The sequence below is a fragment of the Bos grunniens genome, chromosome 18 (assembly GCF_055505025.1).
Source record: "Bos grunniens cultivar Pamir isolate PY7600 chromosome 18, Bosgru_T2T1.0, whole genome shotgun sequence".
Taxonomy (NCBI): Eukaryota; Metazoa; Chordata; class Mammalia; order Artiodactyla; family Bovidae; genus Bos; species Bos grunniens.
The window spans coordinates 52,036,018-52,060,439 of NC_141182.1; the positions used below are offsets into that span (position 1 = coordinate 52,036,018).

Here is a 24,422-nt window from a genome sequence, read left to right on the forward strand (position 1 = left end):
TTCCCTAGCAACGCGCTTTTCCCGCCTCTCTCTGGCCAACCGCTCTCTCGCCCCTCCTCCCGGTCACTTCCTAGCAACCGGCTTGGCCCGCAGGATTGGTCCCCAGCAGAAATTCGCCATCCTCAGCGCCCCAACTGAAGCCTGAAAAACAAGAGGCCGGCAATCTTGAGTGGATTTTTTCAGGAAGCCGGGAGCCTACCGCAACAGGATCCCCTCCATGACTGGCTGGCTGGCTACCCTCCCCACGCCCAACACACACAGACACACAGACACACACACACACACACACACACACACACACACGAGAAAATCTCTGATCCCTGAAGGTCAGGCCTGAGGCAGAGACAGTGTGTGCTGCTGCTACTGCTGCTAAGTCGCTTCAGTCGTGTCCGACTCTGTGCGACCCCATAGACATCAGCCCACCAGGCTCTGCCGTCCCTGGGACAGTGTGTAAAGGGCCTTAATAAAACACAAAGTATGTGCTCGAACCAGACACACACCCAGCCTTGACTGCTTCCAACCATGCGTCACTTTTCCAGTGTGAACTTGGGCATCTGACCACTACCATCCCCATGCCCTGAACAAGCACCCCTCTGTTCAGTCTCTGAGAGATCCAAGTGCGTCGTGGGGTGGCGTCAGAAATGGAGAGAGACCAAACACAGAAAAGGGAGTATGAGCTATGCATGCCCCCGCAAAACAAGCCTGGACTTGCTGGGCACTCACAGGAAGAGCCTCACCCACACTGGGCACCTCTTGGGGACAGAGAGAAGGGGGAGGGTACCTGAGTCCTAGCAGCTGCTCTACCCTACAGGGAAAAAAATGACCTGATTCTGATCTTGGGCTTCACGTTAGAAAAAAAGGGGGTTAGGGCTGGGGCAGTGGGACCTGAGGGAAGAGAGGGTTGGAAGCCCAGATGTCTGGGGCTGCATGGAGGAGGGGGGTGGGCACAAGATGCCACTGCTCCTTTTGGATTCTGGTTCCCTCTCCCCCACTCAGAGCTGCAGAGACCTACCCCCAGGGCTTACATCATCATTTCTTAGCCTAGGGGTAAGGGAGGTCCAGACCGCCCCATCTCAGCTTCCTATAAGAACAGCTGGGGACCTCAGGCCTTCAGGGTCACTATCCATCCATCATGAAGCCTTCCATGAAACCTGAGACCTTCCTGGTGGCCTCCGCTCTGCTCTGCACCCTCCTGGGTCTGGGTAAGTGACTAGGGCTCTGGACTCCTGGGATCCTTAATACAAGGAGTATGAGAGAACATTCTGCCAGGTCCTCAAGGGAAAAGGGAAAGAGGAGGTGTCTTGGGAGTTGAAATTCATGGAGAAGGCAGAGTGTAAAGGAGAGAAAGCCTAGGTCCCCAAGGGAGGAAGAGCTAAAAAACATGTGGGTTTAAATCTCTGAGAAAAGAGGGGTTTGGATGGGCTCTGGTCCCTTTATCCCAGGCAGTGTCTCAAAATAAGACACCTGAATTCTAGAAAATCACATGAGAGTATGATTAGTATTTTTAATTAGTATGAAAAAAAATGAGGTGAGGTCAAGACATTTCCTTTCTCCCAGGACTCTAAGCAGTTCAGGTCCCCGGTGTCCTCTTCCTTAGCTGTAGGAGTTCAGGCAGCTCCACTTTCCCCAGGACCCAGATGCCTTGTGTCTGGGCCCCCAGTTGCCTCCTCTCTCAGCACCAAGGAGTCCAGGCCCTTATCCTCTTAGTCCTCGATCTTTCTTCTTGACCTGGGATGCAGATCTCCTCTCAGGTACCCCTGCCTGAGCGCTCACTGCCCACCAGACTAAGACAGCCTGGTCCCCACAAGGAAGGTGATCCCACTTCCGAGAACCAGCTGCACCTGAAGTTTCACAAAAGTCCATGAAGGACTTCCACAGGGGTTCAGTGCACAATCTCCCTGCCAAAGCGGGGGACATGGGTGCAATCCCTGGTCCAGGAAGCTTCCACGTGCACTGGGGCAATTAAGACCCTTCAGCACAACTACTGAGCTCATGCTTTAGAGCCTGTGCTCTGCAACAGGAGAAACCAGCACAAATGAGAAACCCCAAAACCGCAAGTAGGAAGTAGCATCTACTCACTACAGCTAGAGAAAAACCAACAGGAAGCAGGCACCCAGCAGAGCCAACAATAGAAAAAAGAAAATTAATAATATAAAAAATATTTTTAAAGTCCATGGTATTTTCAGCAGGATCCCTCAAGGTTTATTATGGGGTCTAGCATTGAAAGTTCCCAGCCTTGTAATTAGATAAACTTGCTCCCTGATTGGAGTTGCTTTCTGTCCTGCCGCAGAAAGCAGCTTTGCTCACAGCACCTTGGCACCCTTGCTGAGCTTCAGACAGATCCCTGTTCAGCGGCCAGTGTCCCACCCATGAAAACCAGGGAGACAGCAGTCCTTCTTCCTTCAGACCCCTCCACCCCATCCCCGTCTGGATTCGGGAGTCATGGCCCACAGACTATGGCACCTTTCACTAGAGCCCCGCTCTCTAACTGCAGGGTACCCACTGAGCTGTGAGGTGTGTGTCAGTGACGGTCCCAGTTGCAGAGGAAAACTGCAGACTTCGCCCCGGATGAGGACTCCTGCATAGTTGTCGTGACTGAGACCAACAGAAGTAAGAGGGCAGGGGCTGGTATCACATGCTGGGGAGGTCGGGGGTGCCTTCACGGTGGCAGGTACCGCCAGGCGCTGGGAGAGACCTTGAGTGATGATTACATCAGGAAAGAGGGAAAGGCGATCTCAGGGTGGGTGGTGGACAGAGAATCTGGTGGAATGACAGAAACCACTGTTGCCAAGGATTTCTGAAGATGAGACTCCAAAGAGAGGATGGGGAAGTGCAGATACAGACTTTCTTACCAAAGAAATAATTAGGAAAGCAAAGGACATGGGGGAAGAGTGAAATCCAGAGAAGGGGGAAATCTAATATGTAAAAGGTGAAGGGATGGGTGTAAAAGAGACTTGGGTGAGTTGCAAAGAATGTGATCAGGTTGATTCTCTGGGGCTGCGAGGGGTCTCCCAGAGATGCGGGCTGCAAGAAACTGTTCCTGACAAGAGAAAGCGGGTGCTACTGGGGCTGGTTGAGTTGGGTGCCAGCTCAGTTGTGTCTGAGTCTTTGCGACCCCATGGAGTGTAACCCGCCAGGCTCCTCTGTCCTTGGGATTTTCCAGGCAAGAATACTGGAGAGGCTTGCCATTTCCTCCTCCAGGGGATCTTCCCCACCCAGGGATGGAACCCGTGTCTCTCTCATCTCCTACATTGGCAGGGGGGTTCTTTACCACTGCACCACCTGGGAAGTCCCAATATTGTCATAGAGAGATACGTACAAGGACAGATGGTCCCTGGGCGCAGTCCATGAAGTCGCAAAGAATCTGGCACAACTGAGCACCCACACACCCAAGCACGGCGGGTAAAGAGCAGAAACCCTAGGCTTGGAGGAGCCCACCCCGTGTATGGTCAGGAAGGGTAAGGCCAGGGAGACTGGAAGAGACCACTTTACGAAGACCTGAGAGTAGCCAAGAAGAGCAGCAAGAGATCATAGCTAGGAAGTCTGGGGAGTGACCCTGGGAAATCTGGAAGTGTCTGCCTTAGATGGAGAAGGAAATGGGTGTTACAGCAGGTGGGGATGGCAGCCCCATCCCAGCATCTGGTGGAAGGAATTCCAGGGGTCAGGGGAAGGCTGAAGACTGGAAGAGACCATTCACACAGGCATGGGGGTAGTCACAGGTGGTCTGGAAAAGACCACTCCAGGTGCGACCTCTGCAGGATGGCAGTGGGGTGGGCCTGGGGCTGAAAGGGCCACCCTGGAGACTCCAGCACAGCCAGGAAGGGGGAGGATAGGCTACATACGTAATGAGCCATTCAGATGATGCCCCAGGCAGAAAAGGGGCTTGAATTTGGGGAGATGGAAGAGACCTCTCTAGACAGCAGTGGGCTGGGGCAACTCTAAGGTGGGGGAGACACCCCAGGGCAAGGGTCCAGACCAGGGGCCACTGAGCCCCTGGCCCACGGCCATCCTGCAGAGGCCTCCTTGGCAGTGACCAGCTACAAGGGATGTGCGAAATCCAGCCAGTGTGAGTCCGGATTCTTCGGCATCACCATGAACCCTGAGAACTACATGGGCTCCAAGAGGCGCTGCTGCCAGAAGGATGGCTGCAACCAGGACCCCCTGCCCGGTAAGCCCCAGCTGAGCCCCATGGCTGGAGTCCCTCCCTGCCCACCCCTCCCCTGCCAGAGCCAGCTGTGGGCACCTGTCACTGACCTGCGCTGTCACCGGGGCAAGCGTCTTCCTTGCGCTGAGCCTCGGGTTCTTCTCCTGTAAACTGCAGCGTCCAGGGACTTCCCTGGTGGTCCACTGATGAAGCCTCCACGCTCCCTATGCAGGGGTTGGATCCCTGGTCAGGGAACTCGATTCCACAGGCCGCAATTAAGATCCAACACAGCCAAATAAAGATTGTTTTCTGAAAATGCAGTGTCCGTTACCAACTGCTGTCCCCTGAGTGGTTGGGAGGTTGGGAAAGGGACTCACGTCTCCGATTACCTTACCCTCCACCCTCCTCTCATACAGAGAATGGCCTTCGGTGTCCTTCCTGCATCACTGCCTTTACGGAAACATGCACTGCAACTGCGGAAGCACTCTGCATTGGCGAGGAAACCCACTGTGTCGCTGTGTCTGGCCTCATGTGGCCTGGTAAGGGGCACCTGGAATTCGGGAGGAGGGCACAGGGGTTCCAGACAGGCCGAGAACTGGAGCTTCATGTTTCCAGATTCTAAGGGAGAGAGTGGCTCCAAAGATCTGGGGGAGAAGGTGGCTGGGGCATATGACCCTGGTCTAGGAGGAGGGAGGCTGGGGATCCTGAATCTAGTCTAAAATCCCCTCCAGCAGGTGACAAATTTGCCGTCCAGGGCTGTGGTACCAAGACCGCCTGCCACAGCAAGCCCGGGACCCTGGTGCCCTCAGGCGCTCGTTTGTTCACCATCAACAGGACCAGCTGTCTTTGAAGCCCCCAGGCTTCTGGCAAGGCTGAGTGAAGAACTGAGGCCCATGCAGTGTTTGGCCTCCATTCCTTCTCAGCTACGGTTCTAGAAATTCCTACGGTTCCCACGTGTCTATAAACTAAACAAGTTAACAGAACAATCCTGAGTCTGTGATGTGCTGTGTTTCGGGGATATGGGATGCAAAAAGCGGGGGTCTGAACCCTTGGGAACCCTCTCTTTGGAAGAAAGAAAGGGACGATGCTGCCTTTTCTTAAGGGGTTACTTCCTGCCTGGTCCCCATGCTAAGTGTTTTCCATGCGGTACCTCATTTCATAATCACAGCTCAGTGACGCTGAAAGTATTGCCCCCATTTCACAGAGGAACACACTGAGGCACGGACTGTGGTGTCACTTGCCTTTGGTCAAAGAGCTGGGAGGGTCAGACTCCAGAGTCCATGATCACCTCTCCTAGCTAACCTGTTTTTGCCCCAGAGTTCTCGTTCGTAAAATGTGGATATAATACCTATAACCTCAAAGGGCTGTCTTAAGAGTCAAATGAAAGAAAACGAAGAAAGGACTTAGTGCACCTTTCAGGGGCTTCCCTGGTGGCTCAGACAGGAAAGATTCTGCCTGCTAATGTGGGAGACACGGGTTCGATGCCTGGATCTATAAGATCCTCTGGAGAAGGGCCTGGCAACCCACTCCATTATTTTTGCCTGGAGAATCTCATGGACAGAGGAGTCTGACGGAGTCACAAAGAGTCAGACCCCACTGAGTGGCTGAGCACACTGCACTAGCACCTTTAAGACAGTGTGGGCTCTGGAGACAATGTGTCTGGCCAAATACTTAACGACCCTAATAGCCACTATTTACTCAGTAGCCATGTTTGGCAGCTGCCAGACCTTGGCATCTATCAAGATAGTCTGGATTATGCTATAGGAACAAACAAGTCCCTAAACTCAGTGGTTTCAAACAACAAAGTTCTATTAGTCTGTTCATGCTGTACTAATGTGTGTAACAAACCATGCCCAAACTGAAACTTGTAAAAAGAAACATTCTTCTTCCTAAGGGTTTGTAGGTATTGAGGTGGCTCTGTTTCTGGCTGTGGGCTGGTGGGTTTGGCTTCAGTTTGGGAAGGGGGCTCTAGTTCTCCTCCGTGGGTTCCAGAGCCCTCTGGGACTGTGACTCCCTGGTTAACGTCCTTCTCATGGCAGATGACAGGGGCACAGAACCCAAGTGCACCAAAGGTCCCTGCGGAGGTTGGGGTGAACAGGAGTTCTATCCTGCACACAACCCCAGCATCCCTCCTCTCCAGGGACCCAGGACTCCTCACCCTGGATCCCTCCTCCCTCAGACCCAGAAGTATAGGCTTCTAGCTCACAGAATCCCAAGTATCTTCCACCCCCTGAAACCCCAAAGACAGACCCACAACAGAATTTCTACTTTTTTATTCACTCCTTCAAAAAACACCACAGGCAAAGCACCCCGTTGATTCTCCCAGAAGTATAGGCTTCTAGCTCACAGAATCCCAAGTATCTTCCACCCCCTGAAACCCCAAAGACAGACCCACAACAGAATTTCTACTTTTTTATTCACTCCTTCAAAAAACACCACAGGCAAAGCACCCCGTTGATTCTCCGGGCTTCATGGTTCCCTACCTCAGTGGACACACATTTATCGTTATCCAGACAAGGAGGAAATTCAGCTAAGCTGATGAGGCTTTTGGACCTCCTCTGCTTCTGCCAGTGGCAACACTGAATTTCTTTACTTGAATTTCTGCCTTCAAGGGCCTGCCAGCCTGCAGGTGCCCCATAGACTCACCCTGAGGTCAGCTAGTGATCCCTCAGCAAGGGAGTCTTCTGTCTTTTCTGTTTGGGTGCTCCCAGACAGAGATGCCTCGCTACCAACTTGCAGATGGAATTCCTACTCCCCAAGAAGGACCAAAGGGTCCCCGGTTCTCTCACACAGATCCCAATTCCCTCCTCTCCATGGAGACCTTTCACCAGCCATGAATTACGAAGCAAGGACCACAGCCTCCTGGGGAGCCAGGAGTCTGAGACTCAAAGAACTGTCCTTCCCCCAAAGAAGACTTAAAGCCCTCTTTTGGATACAGGCCTATCCCCCAACCCTAGAAACCTACATCGTATACCCTTTGTGGCTCAGAAGCCCAAGGATTCCAGCTCCCTGGGGAACCCAGAGCCCCCCTCCTTCATATCAGTATCCCAAGTGTGAAGGAGACCACCTTCATCAGCAATTAGGCGTCCACCTCCTCCTCCGCAGGGGGACTAGACACCTATTAGATCTACTTTCTACTCTTGAGAGACCAAGATAGCCCCATTCCAGGAGTCCAAACCCTCAACTCCCTTGAGGAGTTCCATAGTCTGATGGTGGTCCCCAGAGAAATAAGGAATCCCGTTCCTAAAACTCTATTTCCCTTCAAGACCCAGGAACCCTGGTGACCAGATGTCACCCACTCCAGCCCCTAATCAGAGTCCTCATTCCCTTCAAGCACCCAGGATTCTGACAGCCAAGCCTTCACTCTGCGATCTCTCAGGCCCAAACTTCCCATGCTAGAGTCTGGACCCCGTGTCCTCTCCCTCTCACTGGGTTTTGAGTCCTCAGCCCCTGGCAGAGCCAGGCACCTAGGGCCCTGGGCACACACGGAAGCCCAGGCCCTCAGCCCACCTCTCACTACACGGGCACCTGCAGCGCCAGCACTGCCTTGGCGTCCGCGTGCATCTTGACCAGCCTGCACCAGGACGGCCAGCGCTGCGTGCCCTGGATGCTGTGGGATGCTGGCACAACTCTAATCTCCAGCTGTCCCTCGACAGGCTCCGCCAGCAGGGGGAGCGAGAGAGAGAGAGCCTCAGCTGCTGCGAGGCTGGTGGAGTGAGGCTGGATTATGCAGGTCACGTATTCAGCACCTAAGGTGTGCTTGAGGCCGCTTTGGTAGTGGGGTCAGCGGTGGGGGCGGGGTCGCGCAGGTGAATCCAGATTGCAGTGTCCCAGGACCTGCAGAACTAGCCTCACCGCACATTCTCAGGGTAAGACCAGAATCAGCTCGGGATCACCCCCTCCTCAGGATCTGAGTTTCAGCCCCAAGGGTTCACCTCCAAGCTTCAAAACACCCACATTTCTGTAATGGCAGCCTCTTCCTTTTCTTCCTCCAACCCTGAGGGTGGTGGCTGCTCCCAGAACTTGCTTCTGTGTTCTACCTGCGTCTTCTGGCCTCTTTAGTCAATGGTGGTGCTTTAGTCACGAAGTCCTGTCTGACTCTTTGCGACCCCATGGAATGTAGCCCGCCAGGCTCCTCAGTCCATGGAGTTCTCCATGCAAGAATACTGGACTCGGCTGCCCTTTCCTCCTCCAGGAGATCTTCCCACACCAGGAATCCAACTTGTGTCCCCTACATTGAAGGCAGATTCTTTACTGACTGAGCCACCTCCTTACTAATTAATATTAATTCTCTGGTAAACTAACTGCTGTGGTTTCAGCCTCCTGCTGGGACCCTGACTGATACAATGGGTGGCACTGATGTTGGTGTCTGCCTTGTCACTGATTCCAAGTGGCACAGAGCTTGATTTTCAAAGGGCTCTAGGTGGTGGGAATACTTTGGCCATTGGATGTGAAGAGCTGACTCAATGGGAAAGCTCCTGATGCTGGGAAAGGTTGAGGGCAGGAGGAGAAGGGGGAGACAGAGGATGAGATGGTTGGATGGAATCACCAACTCAACAGACATGAATTTGACCAGTCTCTGGGATATAGTGAAGAAGAGGGAAGCATGGCGCACTCCAATCCATGGGGTGTCAAAAAGGCGGACAGGACTTAGCGACTGAACGACAATGTGGTGGGAGCAGGAGAGGACTGGAAACAAAGCATGAGCGCCCACTCGGGAAAACAGGCCTCTCAGAGGCTGCCCCTGAACTCTCAGGAGTGCAGAGAGCGGAGCTCCCCTACTGTGGGTAAATGAAGGAGAAATGTACCTTGTGGGGGGAGTCCGTGGGCGGCCTTAGCTCTGCAGGGACAAGAGACAAAACATGAAAACTTCTTTCTGCCTCTCTGCAGACTCCTAGCCAATAATGGCTTCCCTCAGGGCTCTGATGGTAAAGAATCTACCTGCAATGCAGGAGACCTGGATTTGATCCCTAGGTCTGGAAGACCCCCTGGAGAAGGGAACAGCAACCCACTGCAGTATTCTCATCCATGATCTCTACTGTCAACGATTTGGAGCAAAAATCCTAACTAGTTGTCAGTGCGGAAAGACCCAAGTTGAAAACTCTAAGTGGTGCCATATATGTAGTATCACTTGGTGCCAGGGCACATCGTCTTTGGAGGACTGTACTTCAAACCAGGCCCTCAAATAATTTCCACCAATATATTACCCAAAGTGGAATTAACACACACACACGCACACACACACATACCATTGGGCATCAGGAAATAGGCTGCCATGTTTAAGGGTCGGTAGAAACCACAAACTGCAGACTCAGACACACAATGATTGTATATATTGATTATGAAAAACTGGAAAGAGTGACAGACTGTATTTTCTTGGGCTTCAAAATTGCAGGGACGGTGACTGCAGCCATTAAATTAAAAGACGCTTGCTCCTTGGAAGAAAAGCTATGACACACCTACACATCGTATTCAAAAGCAGAGACTTCACTTTGCTGACAAAGGTCCATATAGTGAAAGCTATGGTTTTTCCAGTAGTCATGTACGGACGTGAGGTTTTGACCATAAAGAAGGCTGAGCACCAAGGAGCTGATGCTTTCAAACTGTGGTGCTGGGGAAGACTCTTGAGAGTCCCTTGGACTGCAAGGAGATCATTCTAGTCAATCCTAAAGTAAATCAACCCTGAATACTCATTGGAAGGACTGATGCTGAAGCCCCAATACTGTGGCCACCTGATGTAAAGAGGTGACTCATTGGAAAAGACCCTGATGTAAGGAAGGCTTCCTTGGTGGTCTGATGATAAAGTATCCACCTGCAATGCGGGAGACCTGGGTTTGATCCCTGGGGTGGGAAAATCCCCTGCAGAAGGGAATGGCTGCCCATTCCAGTATTCTTGCCTGGAGAATTCCACAAACAGTCAATGGGCTTGGAAAGCGTCATACACAACTGAGTGACTTCCACTTTCACTGATGCTGGGAAAGAGTGACGGCAAAACGCGAACAGGGCAGCGGAGGGTGAGAGTTCAGATGGCATAATGGACTCACTGACTCAATGGACATGAGTCTGAGCAAACTCCAGGAGCCGGTGAAGGACAGGGAAGCCTGTCTTGCTGCCCTCCATGGGGTCGCAAAGAGCCAGCCACGACTAAGGTACTGAACAAGAAACTGATATTATGAAACACACAATATACAAATAAGTGGGTAAGAACCCACCTGCCAGTGCGGGGCTCTCAGTTTCCACCCCAGGTCTGGGAAGATCCCACATGCCTCAGGGCAACTGAGCCCGAGCACAACTACAGACTCCAGGCACCAAAGCCTGTGCTCCGCAGTAAGCAAAGCCTTTGTATGAGAAGCCCGCACACCACAACGAGAGTAAACTCCACTCGCTGACACAGAGAAAGCGCACGCGCAGCAGTGAAGACCTGGTGCAGCAAAACTGATAAATAAATTGTAGTAATTGGAGGGAATGATGCTAAAGCTGAAATCCCGTACTTTGGCCACCTCATGAGAAGAGCTGACTCATGGGAAAAGACTCTGATGCTGTGAGGGATTGGGGGCAGGAGAAAAAGGGGACAACAGAGGATGAGATGGCACCACTGACTCGATGGACGTGAGTCTGAGTGAACTCCGGGAGTTGGTGATCGACAGGGAGGCCTGGTGTGCTGCACTTCATGGGGTCACGACTGAGTGACTGAACTGAACTGAAATGAAAAATAATTAAAAGAAAACTCAAGGGAATGGCAGACTACTGACATAAGCCTTTCTAGCCTCTGCAAACATAAAGTCCTGAGCTGACCATTCCACTTTTCTAGGTAGATAAGATGTGAATAATAAAGATCCACATACCAGATTAGATAGAGTTTTAGCGAAAAATGCACTGACTCTTCTCATAATTAAAAGGTGGAATTTTGATCTGAATCTGTTTGCCAAGAAGTTTTTTTTCTTTTTAATTGCCCCAAGATGGTTGATTTTATGTAAAATTTTAATCAAGGAGGCCATTAGACTGGGTGACTCTAACGCCTTAGGTAGCTGCAGTAAACCAATCAAAATTTAAGCCAGAGTTGGAACTCCAATCTAAGAAAATGAAATCAACTAATCGTGAACAGCCAAGCCCCTCGATTTTCCCAAATAAGAAAATTGATTAAGCTCCAGGGAGGTGGGGTGGACTGGGACATTGGGACCGACATGAGTATCCTCCTGATACCCTGTCCGGCAGAGACGGCTGAGATCCTTCTGTACAGCGCGGGGCGCTGCACTCAGGGCTCTGTGCTGACCTCAATGGGGAGGAAATCCAAGAGAGAGGGGATCTGTGTGCACGTGCAGCTGATTCACTTTGCCACACAGTGGAGACTAACACAACATTGGAAAGGAACTGTAGCCCAATAAAAGTGATTAATTTAAAAAGTTCACGCTCAAGCCAATTACATAATTGCTCTGCTTCCATGTTTTCTCCTAAAATCCTCTGTCCTAGCCTACCCACAAAGCACCTCTAATCATTTTTCAGTTTTGGCTGTCTGATTTGAATTGTCTGCTTACATGAACTCTTCAAACTATAACGTGCCGCAGTTTACCTTTTACAACTGATAGGACCTTTATTTTATGATTATTATCAATCTTTTTGGTCACACTGCACAGCTTGTGGGATTTTAGTTCCCCAGCCGGGGGCTGATTGAATCTGGGCCCCTGGCAATGAGAGAGTGGTGTCCTAACCACTGCACCGCCAGGGAATTCCCTAGGACCTTTAGAATAAGAATATGTGTTCAAGGAAAACCTCATTGGTTAGAATGTCCTTTGTAAGGTGGAACAAGCACTGTTTAAAATTCAACGCACGTCACTTAAAAGACTTGTGGGTCTTCCGTGGGGGTCCAGTGGCTAGGACTCCACACTTCCAGTGTAGGGGGCCCTGGTCTGATCCCTGGTCAGTGAACTAGACCCTGCTGCCATGTGCAGCTACAACTAAGACCTGGCCCAGCGAAATGAATAAATGAAGACTGGCGATGTCAAGCATCAGTGAAGGTGTGAAGCTCACATACTGCTGAAGGAAACGTGACGTGGAACAACCACTTTGGAAACCAGTCCATTTCTAATAGGTAAAACAAATCTGCCTGCATGCTAAGTCAGTTCAGTGGTATCCAGCTCTTTGTGACCCTATGGACTGTAGCCCACCAAGTTCCTCTGTCCATGCGGCTCTCTAGGCAAGAATACTTGAGTGGGTTGCCATGCCCTCCTCCAGGGCATCTTCCCAACCCAGGGATCAAACCCGCCTCTCCTGTGTCTCCTGCATTGCAGACAGATTCTTTACTACTGAGCCAACAGGCAAGTCCTGGATCTAAGGACTGAAGATCCTGCAATTTGACTCTCTTAGATAGTTACCCCAAGAGATCTCTGTACAGAGGCTTATACAAGAAGGTTCACAACAGCTGTGTTCATAATAGTCAAAAAGTGGTGGGGAGTTCCCTGGCGGTCTAGTGGTGAGGGCTTTTCACTTTCACTGATGGGGTCTAGGTTCAATCCCTGCCTGGAGAACTAAGATTCTGAAAGCCACGAGGTGTGGACAAAAACAGCCACCAAAATGTGGCAACAGTCCAGAGGCCCGTCAACAAGAGAATGGATGAACACGTTGAGATCTCCGCTTCCAGTGAAACTTCTCAGCAATAAGGTGGAACAGACCGCTAACGTACACACAATATGTTAGACCCCGTGTTCCTGGCTCCACCAGACTCTGCTGGATGGGCTTCTAACCTGGCACCACAAGCTCTCCTCGATGGCGCTATGACAAATTGCCTATCTGTCACCCCTGCCTGCAATCACATAGGACTCTGTAGATGCTCCCTGAGGGTCGGGGCCTGGTTTGGTTTTGTTCACTACTGGTTCCTGAGCTTGGGCCCAGCTCTGCTGCACACTAGCTATAGCACCTTGTTGGCTCAGCTTTTGGAGCCTCAGTTTCTTCGTGTGTAAATTGGGGATGATCACCCTATGTAGGATATGCTTTACAGATGGGGAACCGAGATGCAGACAGGAAAATAATGGCTCAAGTGTCACACACAGGTAATGACTGGCAGAGAAATTCAGACCAGCTGCCGGACTACAAGCCAAGAGTGCTCTCCAACTCCACAATTTCAATCCCTGTGGTAAAACCTCAACATCTTGGCACTTCCCTGGCGGTCCAGGGGTCAGGACTCCCAGCTTCCACCGCAGGGGGCCTGCGTTTAATCCCTGGTCAGGGGACTAAGAGCCCACTGCCACATGGCACGTCCAAAAAAAAAAAAAACCAAGACTCAACACGTCTGCCTCGCCCACATTAAAAGCATGGGACCCTCCATCCAGTAGAACATATCCCTTTGTATTTTAATGACTAATTCTGATTTCACATACAACTACTTCTACTTTTAACACACACTGATGCTCCCTTGTCTTGTCTTTCTTATGACAAACAAAAAATTTCTGATTAAAAAATATGGTAACAACCCAAATGTCCATATGAATGGACATACACTGCATGATTCCCTACAGTGGAACAGTGAAAAGGTAAGTATCAGTCACTCAGTCAGGTCCTGCGCTTTGTGACCCCAGGGACTGTAGCCTGCCAGGCCCCTCCATTCATGGGATTCTCCAGGCAAGAACACTGGAGTGGGTTGCCATTTCCTTCTCCAATGCATGAAAGTGAAAAGTGAGAGTGAAGTCGCTCAGTCGTGTCTGACTCTTCGCGACCCCATGGACTGCAGCCTACCAGGCTCCTCTGTCCTTGGGATTTTCCAGGCAAGAGTACTGGAGTGGGGTGCCACTGCCTTCTCCGACATATACACACTAATATAAAGTAAATAACCAAAAGGACCTGCTGTATAGCACAGAGAAGGACACTCAATATTTTGTAATAACGTGTAAGGGGAGAGAATTAGAAAAACAATATATATACACACACATGTATAAATAAATGAATCACTGCTATACACCTGAAAGTACCGCAACACTGTAAATCAACCCTACCTCAAGCTTTTAAAAAAATCAGAAAAAGAAGTTTAGACTAAACTAAGCATATAGTTTTTTACATATAGGATGTAAATATTATGATTTAAATATTAAAAAGGTTAATATCAAATGTTGATTTAAATATACAGCAGCAAAGCTAAATTCAGATTAATTCAAGAAATTCGTTTGAGTAAAAAATAAAAAATTAACAACTGAATTTCACGTTTTTTGCTTTTTTAAAAACGTACATCAGCAGTTGCTAAGGGAAACTGTGGGAAGACGGTAATAGGGAATGACCACTTAATGGTTCTGGGGTTTTTTGGGGGGCGGGGGTGATGAAAATGTTCTGGATTAGTCGCTGCAATGAATGCTGCACGCTGTAAATATACCAAATCCCCTGAATTACACACTTTCAATGGTTAACATAATGAACTTATGTTACATGAATTTTATCTCAAGAAGAAAGAAGAGAGTATTCGGTACCTATCAGTCGTTAGGAGAAAGGCTTAAGCGCACGCTGACTCATCTGGGGCCCAGGTCTGAGTGCACCTGTCTCAGGAAGACAGGATTCACGACAGTGGCATAAATGAGACATGGAAGGTCTGCAAACACTGAGACATCTTGTTAAAAAAAAAAAAACTGTTCCAAGATAAATATCATATGATATTGTCTCTATGCGAAATCTAAAAAAAAATACTCAAAAAACCTTATCTACAAAACAGAAACAGACACACAGACTCAAGAGAATGAATTCATGGTTATCAGGGCAAATGTAGAGGCGGAGGAGGGACAGATAAGAGCTTAGGATCGACATGAACACAGAGTTATATTTAAAATAGATAACCAACAAGAACCTACTGTACAACACAGGGAACTCTACTCAGTACTCTGTGAGAACCTGAGTGGGAAATAACTTTGACAAAGCATAGATGCATGTATATGCATAGCTGAAAGGCTTTGCTGTACATTTGAAATTAACACAACATTGTTAATCAACTCTACTTCAACATAAAATAAAAACTAAAGGCACTTTCCTGGTGATCCAGTGGTTAAGGCTCTGAGCTTCCAGTGCTGGAGGCACAGTTCGATCCCTGCTTGGGGAACTAAGATCCTGCATGCTGCCCACTGTGGCCAAAAATTTAAAAATTGAATTAAAATTTTAAAACAAGGTTCCACATCCATGAAAGGCAATCTTATGCACCATTCAAAAGAATAAGGGAGAACTTGATGCCATGACAGTGGACCTCTAAGATATGGTTTCTTGGAAAAAGCAAGGGTACATGTACATATTTTGTACTTTAAAAAAGGGGGTTTGGGTGAATATATATGCCTGTATGTGGACAGAGGGACCTGGGGAACCACCTCGGAAGCTGCTCACAATGATTGCCTAGGAAGGAAGACCTGGGCAGCAGGAATGGGGGCGATGGGGCAGGAGGGGACTGAAGCAGGTGGCCTGTGATGAGGACTCCTTTTCAGTGTAAAGCCTCCCTTTTGTGCTTTTTTGAGTTATGGACCACATGAGCCTCGGCTGGCTCCTCTGCTCTCTCACTCCCCACTTCCTGTCTCTTCTTGCTCCCACTCCAACAGCAGTGCAGAATTAAACAGGATGCTCCTCATCATAAATGAGCTCAGCAAGATCATCCAGGAATACACATGTGAATCCCCCGCTTTACACAAACACCTGCGTGGTGACACGGCACTTTTGCAAACATTATGTCACCAGATTTTCATGGTAACCCTGGGCTCCCATCACATTATCTTCCACGGACAGATGAGAAAACAGCTTCTGAGAAATGAAACCATTTGCCTGAGGTCATAGGGGGAGTAAGAGGGAGAGATGGGGACTTGAATTCCACCTGAGACTAACTTGTCAGCCACCTGCATCTCTCTCTCAGTTGAAAATACTGGCTCTAGGCAAATTGTATAATCTCTCTGGGCCTAACTTCTTCATCATACAAGGGGATAATAATACATTGGAGGTGATGGGATTTTTCTAAGGATTCAATGAACTAACCCATATGAGGCATTTAGAATGGTAACTGGCAGTGTTTTTTATTCTGGGGTGGGGGGCATTTTCCCAAGTTGGGCATTGAACCTGGGCCTTGTGGCATGGAGTGGAATCCTAAGCACTGGCCCACCAGGGTATTCCCAAACAGTAGTAACTCTGAATAAACTGTTAGCTCTCATTATTCTGACTGTACTACCTTAGGGAACTATGAGATATGTAAAGTCCAAAAATCATTCACAAAACCTTGTGGCTTTGTGTATAATTCCTGCGAGGAGAATTCTCATCTACTAATTTGCAAAAAGGTCTATGAACCAAAACATTTTCAGAACCACTGGGTAAGACAGACAATAATATATTTAACACAATCCGGTAGGCCTTGCCCCCAGCATCCCTCCCAAATACCCTTACATTGGAGGGATGAATGTGGCCAAAATCAAGAAGTGGAGGACTTCCCGGGTGATTCAGTGCTTAAGAATCCGTGCCTTCAACGGGGCTGGGGGCTGGGGTTCAATCTGTGACTGAGGAACTAACACCCCAGAGTGTCATGTGGTGTGGCCAAAAATTAAGAAAAAAAAAAAAAAAGACAGAGACTTTTCAGGAGATCCAGGAGCTACAACTCCATGCTCCCGATGCAGGGCGCCCAGGTTCCCAACCCTGGCCAGGTAACTAGATCCCACATGCCGTAACTAAGACCCAACATAGCCAAATATGAATAAATTTTAAAAAGAAAAGAATTCAACATTCGGACACAAAGAAACAACAAAAAGGTGGCTAGAGCACCCACACTGGGTTCAGCTCTCAGCACCGCCATGTATGAGGGGTGATAACAGCTCCACAACCGTCCGACTCCCTGAGAGCAAATCTCGCAGGGCAACACCCAGGCAGCCCCTGGGAACACACTAGCTCGCTTCTCCCAGCAGTTTCTTATGCCTGATGGGAAGAGCCTGTTGGGAAGTCTGTCACCATCCTGGGTCAAGCTCCCCTTTTCCCTTTGCTCCCTCCAACTTCACCAAGCATGTACCAAAGCACTCTGCATTCCACAATGGTCACTAAGACTGGCCACTTCACTTTGGCCCTTCCTAGGCCTCAGTTTCCCCATCTTTAAAATGAGGTTGATTGCCTTAGATGATAAGAACCTTCCAATCCTAAGCTCAGGGCCTTGAGAAGCAGGATGTGTGGCAATGGTTTACTCTCTTCCAACTGAGGATGATAAGGCTCTGAAAAGAGCAGCAACCTGCCTGGACCACACACGGATTCATTCCTGGCCTAGTCCTTGCATCACCCATCTCCTCTGCTAAGGGCACAGGGACCACACTGCTCATTGTCAGGTGAGGTGGTGGGAACCAAAGAGAAAGTGCCTCAGCTCACTGCCAGTTAACTCCAGAGTAGAGTCTGGACACTGGACCTACAGATTTCTATTAAGGAGATGGAGGGAGGGAGACTTCTCTGGGGGTCCAGTAGTTAAGACTCTGAGCTTCCAGGGCAGGGGGCTCCAGTTCCGTTCCTGGTCAGAGAACTAAGATCCCTCATGCCACCCAGAGAGGAGAAAAAGAAAAAGATGGTGGGGCGGCTGGCAGAATCACCTGGAGCACCACAGAGATGGTCTTAGAGGCTGCCTGCCATTTACGTTAAGTGTCTCCCTTGAGAAGGTTTTCTGCGCAGTAGGTCTGGAGAGAAGAGTAGAAAAGGGAACGTTAGGGTTCCCCAGCTCTCAGATTAGTCTGAGAATTTTCTCAAGCCCTCTGACATCACCCAGGTTTCAGTTTCCTTATAATCCCCCCAAACTCTGGGGTGTGGGGAAGAATGGATACATGTATATGTATGAGTCCCTCTGCTGTTCACCTGAAACTTTCCCAACGTTGTTATCTGGCTATGCTGTTGCTGCTGCTAAGGCCCTTCAGTCGTGCCCGACTCTGTGTGACTCCATAGACGGCAGCCCATCAGGCTCCCCCGTCCTTGGGATTCTTAAGGCAAGAACACTGGAGTGGGTTGCCACTGCCTTCTCCTATCTGGCTATAACCCAATTCAAAAACCTTCTAGTATTAAAATAATAAATCCCCCCACACTCTACCTCGAGTCCCCTCCAACATTCTCCCCTGGAAATTCACCTCTGCTCCTTCCCAGGAAGCAAAACATCCTCCTTTTCTCAAAGCAAATTCCTCTATCTCACATCTCTCCAGAATAACCTATGGCCTCCCAGAAATTCTCCCATGACCCTCCTTAGAATTCCACAAAGTCCCCTTTGTGAAAGGAAAACCAAAATGAAGTCCGCATTGCTAAAAGTGTGCTCTAAGATTGACCGGGGGGGCCACTGAGGAATTCTGACCAAGCGGGTCACAGCTACGTGGAATCTGACTTTTTGACCACATATTGTATTCACACAGGCATCCAGAATATGTGCCAGAACCTTAACGTACGTATCAGACCCTTACCCTCTGGTAACTCAGGACTGCTTCTTCTTTAAAGCCAAATATTTCTTTCCGTGTATCACAGTCAATTAGAATTCTCTCCACACGACTGTAGTAACATCCTGCGACCTCTGTCCTCTTATAAACTCCTGATTCCCTCTGCCAACACTCTGTTTACCGGAATCTGTGTCTCCCAAACTGCAATTCATAATAACACCAATAAAGCTCTTTCTTGGCACCCCGCATACGGATTATCCTTCAACACCTTTGAGACTCCAAAAGTTCTAGAGCCCGCTGACGAATTCCTTTACTTCTTCCACCCTCCCCCACGCCAGTCCCTCACCGAGTCCTGGCTACTGCAGGACACCACATGGCGGAGGCGGATCTCCGGCATGTCAACGTCGTGTGGGCTTCGCCTGACCCAAAAGATGCACGACGGGCTGAGTTTGGGGGGCTCACAGGGGGTGCGCCCCGGGCAGCCTTTACTGCGCAAGCGCACGAGGTTCGGGCCTTTCAAACCTCGGCGCGCCGACAGTTACGTCCCGACTGCGCATGCCTAGTGCGTCTCTCCGGAGAGTGGCCAGAGGCGCCGAGTTCCCTAGCAACGAGCTTTTCCCGCCTCGCTCTAGGCAACCACTCTCTCGCCCCTCCTCCCGGTCACTTTCACACCAGGCTCTCCTAACAACTGGCTTGGCCTGCAGGATTGGTCCCCAGCAGAAATTCACCATCCTCAGTGCCTCAACTGAAGCCTGGAAAGCAAGAGACCAGTAATCTTGAGTGGATTTTTTCAGGAAGCCGGGAGCCTACCGCAACAGGATCCCCTCCATGACTAGCTGGCTGGCTACCCTCCCCACGCCCAACACACAGACACACACAGATATTCACACTAACACACACACACGACAAAATCTCTGATCCCTGAAGATCAGGCCTGAGGCAGAGAGAGTATGTGTTGCTAAGTCGCTTCAGTCGTGTCCGACTCTGTGCGACCCCATAGACGGCAGCCCACCAGGCTCTGCCGTCCCTGGGATTCTCCAGGCAAGAACCCTGGAGTGGGTTGCCATTTCCTTCTCCATTGCGTGAAAGTGAAGTCGCTCAGTCGCGACCGACTCGTGGCGACCCCATGGACTGTAGCCCACCAGGCTCCTCCATCCATGGGATTTTCTAGGCAAGAGTACTGGAGTGGCTTGCCATTGCCTTCTCCAAGAGAGTATGTAAAGGACCTCAATAAAACACACAAAGTATGTGCCCGAACCAGATACACACCCAGCCTTCCTTTTCCAATGTGAACTCTGGGCATCTGTCCCCTACCATCCCCATGCCCTGAACAAGCACCCCTCTGTTCAGTCTCCGAGAGACCCAAGTGAATCGTGGGGTGGGGTCGGAGATGGAGACAGACCAAACACAGAAAAAGGAGTATGAGCCAAGCATGCCCGGCAAAACAAGCCTGGATTTGCTGGGTACTCACAGGTAGCCTCACCCACACTGGGCACCTCCTTGGGGAAGGAGAGAAGGGGGAGCGTATCTGCGTCCTAACAGCTGCTCTACTCTACAGAAAACAAAATGACCTGATTCTGATCTTGGGCTTCACCTTAGAAAAAAAGGGGATGAGGCCCAGGGCAGTGGGACCTGATGGAAGAGAGTTTAGGAAGCCCAGATGCCTGGGGCTGCATGGAGGAGGGGCTGGGCACAAGATGCCACTACTCCTTTTGGATTCTGGTTCCGTCTCCCCCACTCAGAGCTGCAGAGACCTACCCCAGGTCTTACATCATCCTTTCTTAGCCTAGGGGTAAGGGAGCTCCAGACCCGCCCCTTCTCAGCTTCCTATAAGAACACCTGGGGACCCAGGCCTGCAGGGTCACTCATCTAGCCATCATGAAGCCTTCCATGAAACCCGAGACTTTGTTGCTGGCCACCACGCTGCTCTGCACCCTCCTGGGTCTGGGTAAGTGACTAGGGCTCTGGAATCCTGGGACCCTCAAAACAAGGAGTATGAGAGAACATTCTGCCAGGTCCTCAAGGGAGAAGCGAAAGAGGAGGTGTGCTGGGAATTGAAATTCATGGAGAAGGCAAAGGGTAAAGGAGAGAAAGCCTGGGTCCCCAAGGGAGGAAGATATAAAAAACGTATGGGTTTAAATCTTGGAGAAAGGAGGCGTTTGGATGGGCTCTGCTCCCTGTATCCCAGGCAGTGTCTCAAAATAAGACACCTGAATTCTAGAAAATCAGATGAGAATATGATTAGTATTTTTCACTAGTATGAAAAAAAATGAGGCGAGGTTGAGAGATTTCCTTTCTCCCAGGACTCTAAGCAGTTCAGGTCCCTGGTATCCTCCTCCCTTAGCTGTAGGAGTTCAGGCAGCTCCACTTTCCCCAGGACCCAGATGCCTTGTGTCTGGGCCCCCAGTTGCCTCCTGTCTCAGGACCAAGGAGTCCAGGCCCTTATCCCCGTAATCCTGGATCTTTCTTCTTGACCTGGGATGCAGATCTCCTCTCAGGTGCCCCTGCCTGAGCGCCCACTGCCTACCAGACGTAGACAGCCTGGTCCCCACAAGGAAGGTGATCCCACTTCCGAGAACCAGCTGCACCTGAAGGCTCACAAAAGTCCATGAAGGACTTGCCGACTGGTTCAGGGCACAATCTCCCTGCCAACGTGGGGGACATAGGTGCGATCCCTGGTCCAGGAAGCTTCCACGTGCACTGGGGCAATTAAGACCCTTCAGCACAACTACTGAGCTCATGCTCTAGAGCCTGTGCTCTGCAACCAGAGAAACCAGCACAAATGAGAAACCCCAAACTGCAACGAGGGAGTAGCGTCTACTCACTACAGCTAGAGAAAAACCAACAGGAAGCAGGCACCCAGCAGAGCCAAAAATAGAAAAAAGAAAATTATAACTATTAAAAAACTTTTTAAGATCCATGGAAAGCTTCAGAAGAACCACTCAAGGTCCCCAAGCTGTATCAGAGGATCTAGCATCCAAAGTCCCCAGCCTTGTAATTAGATAAACTTGCTCCATGAGGGGAGTTGCTTTCTGCCCTGCGCCAGAGAGCAGCTTTGGTCCCAGCACCATGGCATCCCTGCAGAGCTTCAGACACATCCCAGTTCAGTGGCCAGTGTCCGACCATGAAAACCAGGGAGACACAGGTCCTTCTTCCTTCAGACCCCTCCACCCCATCCCCGTCTGGGTTCGGGAGTCATGGCCCACAGACTACGGCACCTTTCACTAGAGCCCCGCTCTGTAATTGCAGGGTACCCACTGAGCTGTGAGGTGTGTGTCGGTGATGGTCCCAATTGCAGAGGAAAACTGCAGACTTGCGCCCTGGATGAGGACTCCTGCATAGTTGTCGTGACTGAGACCAACAGAAGTAAGAGGGCAGGGGCTGGTATCACATGCTGGGGGCTTGGGGGCTGCCTTCACGGTGGCAAATACCGCCATGGGCTGGGAGGGACCTTTGAGTGATGATTATCAGGAAAGAGGGAAAGGCGATCTCAGGGTGGGTGGTGGACAGAGAATCTGGTGGAATGACAGAAACCACTGTTGCCAAGGATTTCTGAAGATGAGACTCCAAAGAGAGGATGGGGAAGTGCAGATACAGACTTTCTTAACAAAGAAGGAATTAGGAAAGCAAAGGACATGGGGGAAGAGTAAAATCCAGAGAAGGGGGAAATCTAATATGTAAAAGGTGAAGGGATGGGTGTAAAAGAGACTTGGGTGAGTTGCAAAGAATGTGATCAGGTTGATTCTCTGGGGCTGCGAGGGGTCTCCCAGAGATGGGGGCTGGAAGAAACTGTTCCTGACAAGAGAAAGCGGGTGCTACTGGGGCTGGTTGAGTTGGGTGCCAGCTCAGTTGTGTCTGAGTCTTTGCAACCCCATGGAGTGTAACCCGCCAGGCTCCTCTGTCCTTGGGATTTTCCAGGCAAGAATACTGGAGAGGCTTGCCATTTCCTCCTCCAGGGGATCTTCCCCACCCAGGGATGGAACCCGTGTCTCTCGCATCTCCTACATTGGCAGGGGGGTTCTTTACCACTGCACCACCTGGGAAGTCCCAGTATTGTCATAGAGAGAGAGATGTACAAGGACAGATGGTCCCTGGGCGCAGTCCATGAAGTCGCAAAGAATCTGGCACAACTGAGCACCCACACACCCAAGCACGGCGGGTAAAGAGCAGAAACCCTAGGCTTGGAGGAGCCCACCCCGTCTATGGTCAGGAAGGGTAAGGCCAGGGAGACTGGAAGAGACCACTTTAAGAAGACTGAGAGTAGCCAAGGAGAGCAGCAAGAGATCATAGCTAGGAAGTCTGGGGAGTGACCCTGGGAAATCTGGAAGCGTCTGCCTTAGATGGAGAAGGAAATGGGTGTTACAGCAGGTGGGGATGGCAGCCCCATCCCAGCATCTGGTGGAAGGAATTCCAGGGGTCAGGGGAAGGCTGAAGACTGGAAGAGACCATTCACACAGGCATGGGGGTAGTCACAGGTGGTCTGGAAAAGACCACTCCAGGTGCGACCCCTGCAGGATGGCAGTGGGGTGGCCCTGGGGCTGAAAGGGCCACCCTGGAGAGTCTGGGGGCTGGGGGAGGATGGGTTGCATACCTAATGAACCATTCAGACAATGCCCCAGGCAGAAAAGAGATCTGAATTTGGGGAGCTGGAAGAAACCTCTCTAGACAGCAGTGGGCTGGGGCAACTCTAAGGTGGGGGAGACATCCAAGGGCAAGGGTCCAGACCAGGGGCCACTGAGCCTCCTGCCCACGGCCAACCTGCAGAGGCCTCCTTGGCAGTGACCAGCTACAAGGGCTGTTCGAAATCCAGCGAGTGTGAGTCAGGACTCTTCGGCTTCACTGTGAACCATGAGAACTACATGGGCTCCAAGAGGCACTGCTGCCAGAAGGATGGCTGCAACCAGGACCCCCTACCCGGTAAGCCCCAGCTGAGCCCCACGGCTGGAGTCCCTCCCTGCCAGCCCCTCCCCCGCCAGAGCCAGCTGTGGGCACCTGTCACTGACCTGCACTGTCACCGGGGCAAGCGTCTTCCTTGCGCTGAGCCTCGGTTTCTTCTCCTGTAAACTGCAGCGTCCAGGGACTTCCCTGGTGGTCCACTGACGAAGCCTCCACGCTCCCTATGCAGGGGTTGGATCCCTGGTCAGGGAACTCGATTCCACAGGCCGCAATTAAGATCCAACACAGCCAAATAAAGATTGTTTTCTGAAAATGCAGTGTCCGTTACCAACTGCTGTCCCCTGAGTGGTTGGGAGGTTGGGAAAGGGACTCACGTCTCCGATTAGCTTACCCTCCACCCTCCTCTTCAGTGTTCGTGAGAAACCATACAGAGAATGGCCTTCGGTGTCCTTCCTGCATCACTGCCTTTACGGAAACATGCACTGCGACTGCGAAAGCACTCTGTGTTGGCGAGGAAACCCACTGTGTCGCTGTGTCTGGCCTCATGCGGCCTGGTAAGGGGCACCTGGAATTCGGAAGGAGGGCACAGGGGTTCCAGACAGGCCCAGAACTGGAGCCTCATGCTTCCAGATTCTAAGGGAGACAGTGGCTCCAAAGATCTGGGGGAGAAGGTGGCTGGGGCATATAACCCTGGTCTAGGAGGAGGGAGGCTGGGGATCCTGACTGTAGTCTAAAATCCCCTCCAGTAGGTATCAAATTTGCTGCCCGGGGCTGTGGTATGAAGACCGCCTGCCACACCAAGCCTGGGACTCTGGTGCCCTCAGGTGCTCGTTTGTTCACCATCAAGAAGACCAGCTGTCTTTGAAGCCCCCAGGCTTCTGGCAAGGCTGAGTGAAGAACTGAGGCCCATGTAGTGTTTGGCCTCCATTCCTTCTCAGCTACGGTTCTAGAAATTCCTATGGTTCCCATGTGTCTGTAAATTAAACAAGGTAACATATCAA

General features: G+C 50.7%; 2 protein-coding genes across 10 annotated transcripts; both read left to right on the forward strand.

Moving 5' to 3' along the window:
* Positions 1 to 14: 14 nt before the first annotated feature.
* LOC147353968 (phospholipase A2 inhibitor and Ly6/PLAUR domain-containing protein-like) lies at positions 15 to 5,130 on the forward strand. 4 transcript variants are annotated; one of them, XM_086352910.1, is made up of 5 exons: positions 15 to 1,202; positions 2,495 to 2,610; positions 4,016 to 4,168; positions 4,561 to 4,683; positions 4,876 to 5,130. In XM_086352910.1, exons 3-5 carry the CDS (start codon positions 4,093 to 4,095, stop codon positions 4,992 to 4,994), a joined length of 318 nt encoding a protein of 105 aa, XP_086209036.1. In that variant the 5' UTR covers positions 15 to 1,202; positions 2,495 to 2,610; positions 4,016 to 4,092; the 3' UTR covers positions 4,995 to 5,130. The 4 variants fall into 4 exon arrangements, with proteins under 4 accessions (XP_086209036.1, XP_086209037.1, XP_086209034.1 ...); XM_086352911.1 differs by having other exon boundaries at positions 4,879 to 5,130; XM_086352908.1 differs by having other exon boundaries at positions 109 to 1,202; positions 4,031 to 4,168.
* A 13,994-nt stretch (positions 5,131 to 19,124) lies between these two features.
* LOC147353969 (phospholipase A2 inhibitor and Ly6/PLAUR domain-containing protein-like) lies at positions 19,125 to 24,422 on the forward strand. Of its 6 annotated transcripts, none has more exons than XM_086352901.1 (5): positions 19,125 to 20,473; positions 21,775 to 21,891; positions 23,290 to 23,442; positions 23,832 to 23,975; positions 24,168 to 24,422. In XM_086352901.1, the coding sequence occupies exons 1-5, from the start codon at positions 20,404 to 20,406 to the stop codon at positions 24,284 to 24,286; spliced, it is 603 nt and encodes a 200-aa protein (XP_086209027.1). In that variant the 5' UTR covers positions 19,125 to 20,403; the 3' UTR covers positions 24,287 to 24,422. The 6 variants fall into 6 exon arrangements, with proteins under 6 accessions (XP_086209027.1, XP_086209029.1, XP_086209028.1 ...); XM_086352903.1 differs by having other exon boundaries at positions 19,135 to 20,473; positions 23,305 to 23,442; XM_086352902.1 differs by having other exon boundaries at positions 19,156 to 20,473; positions 24,171 to 24,422.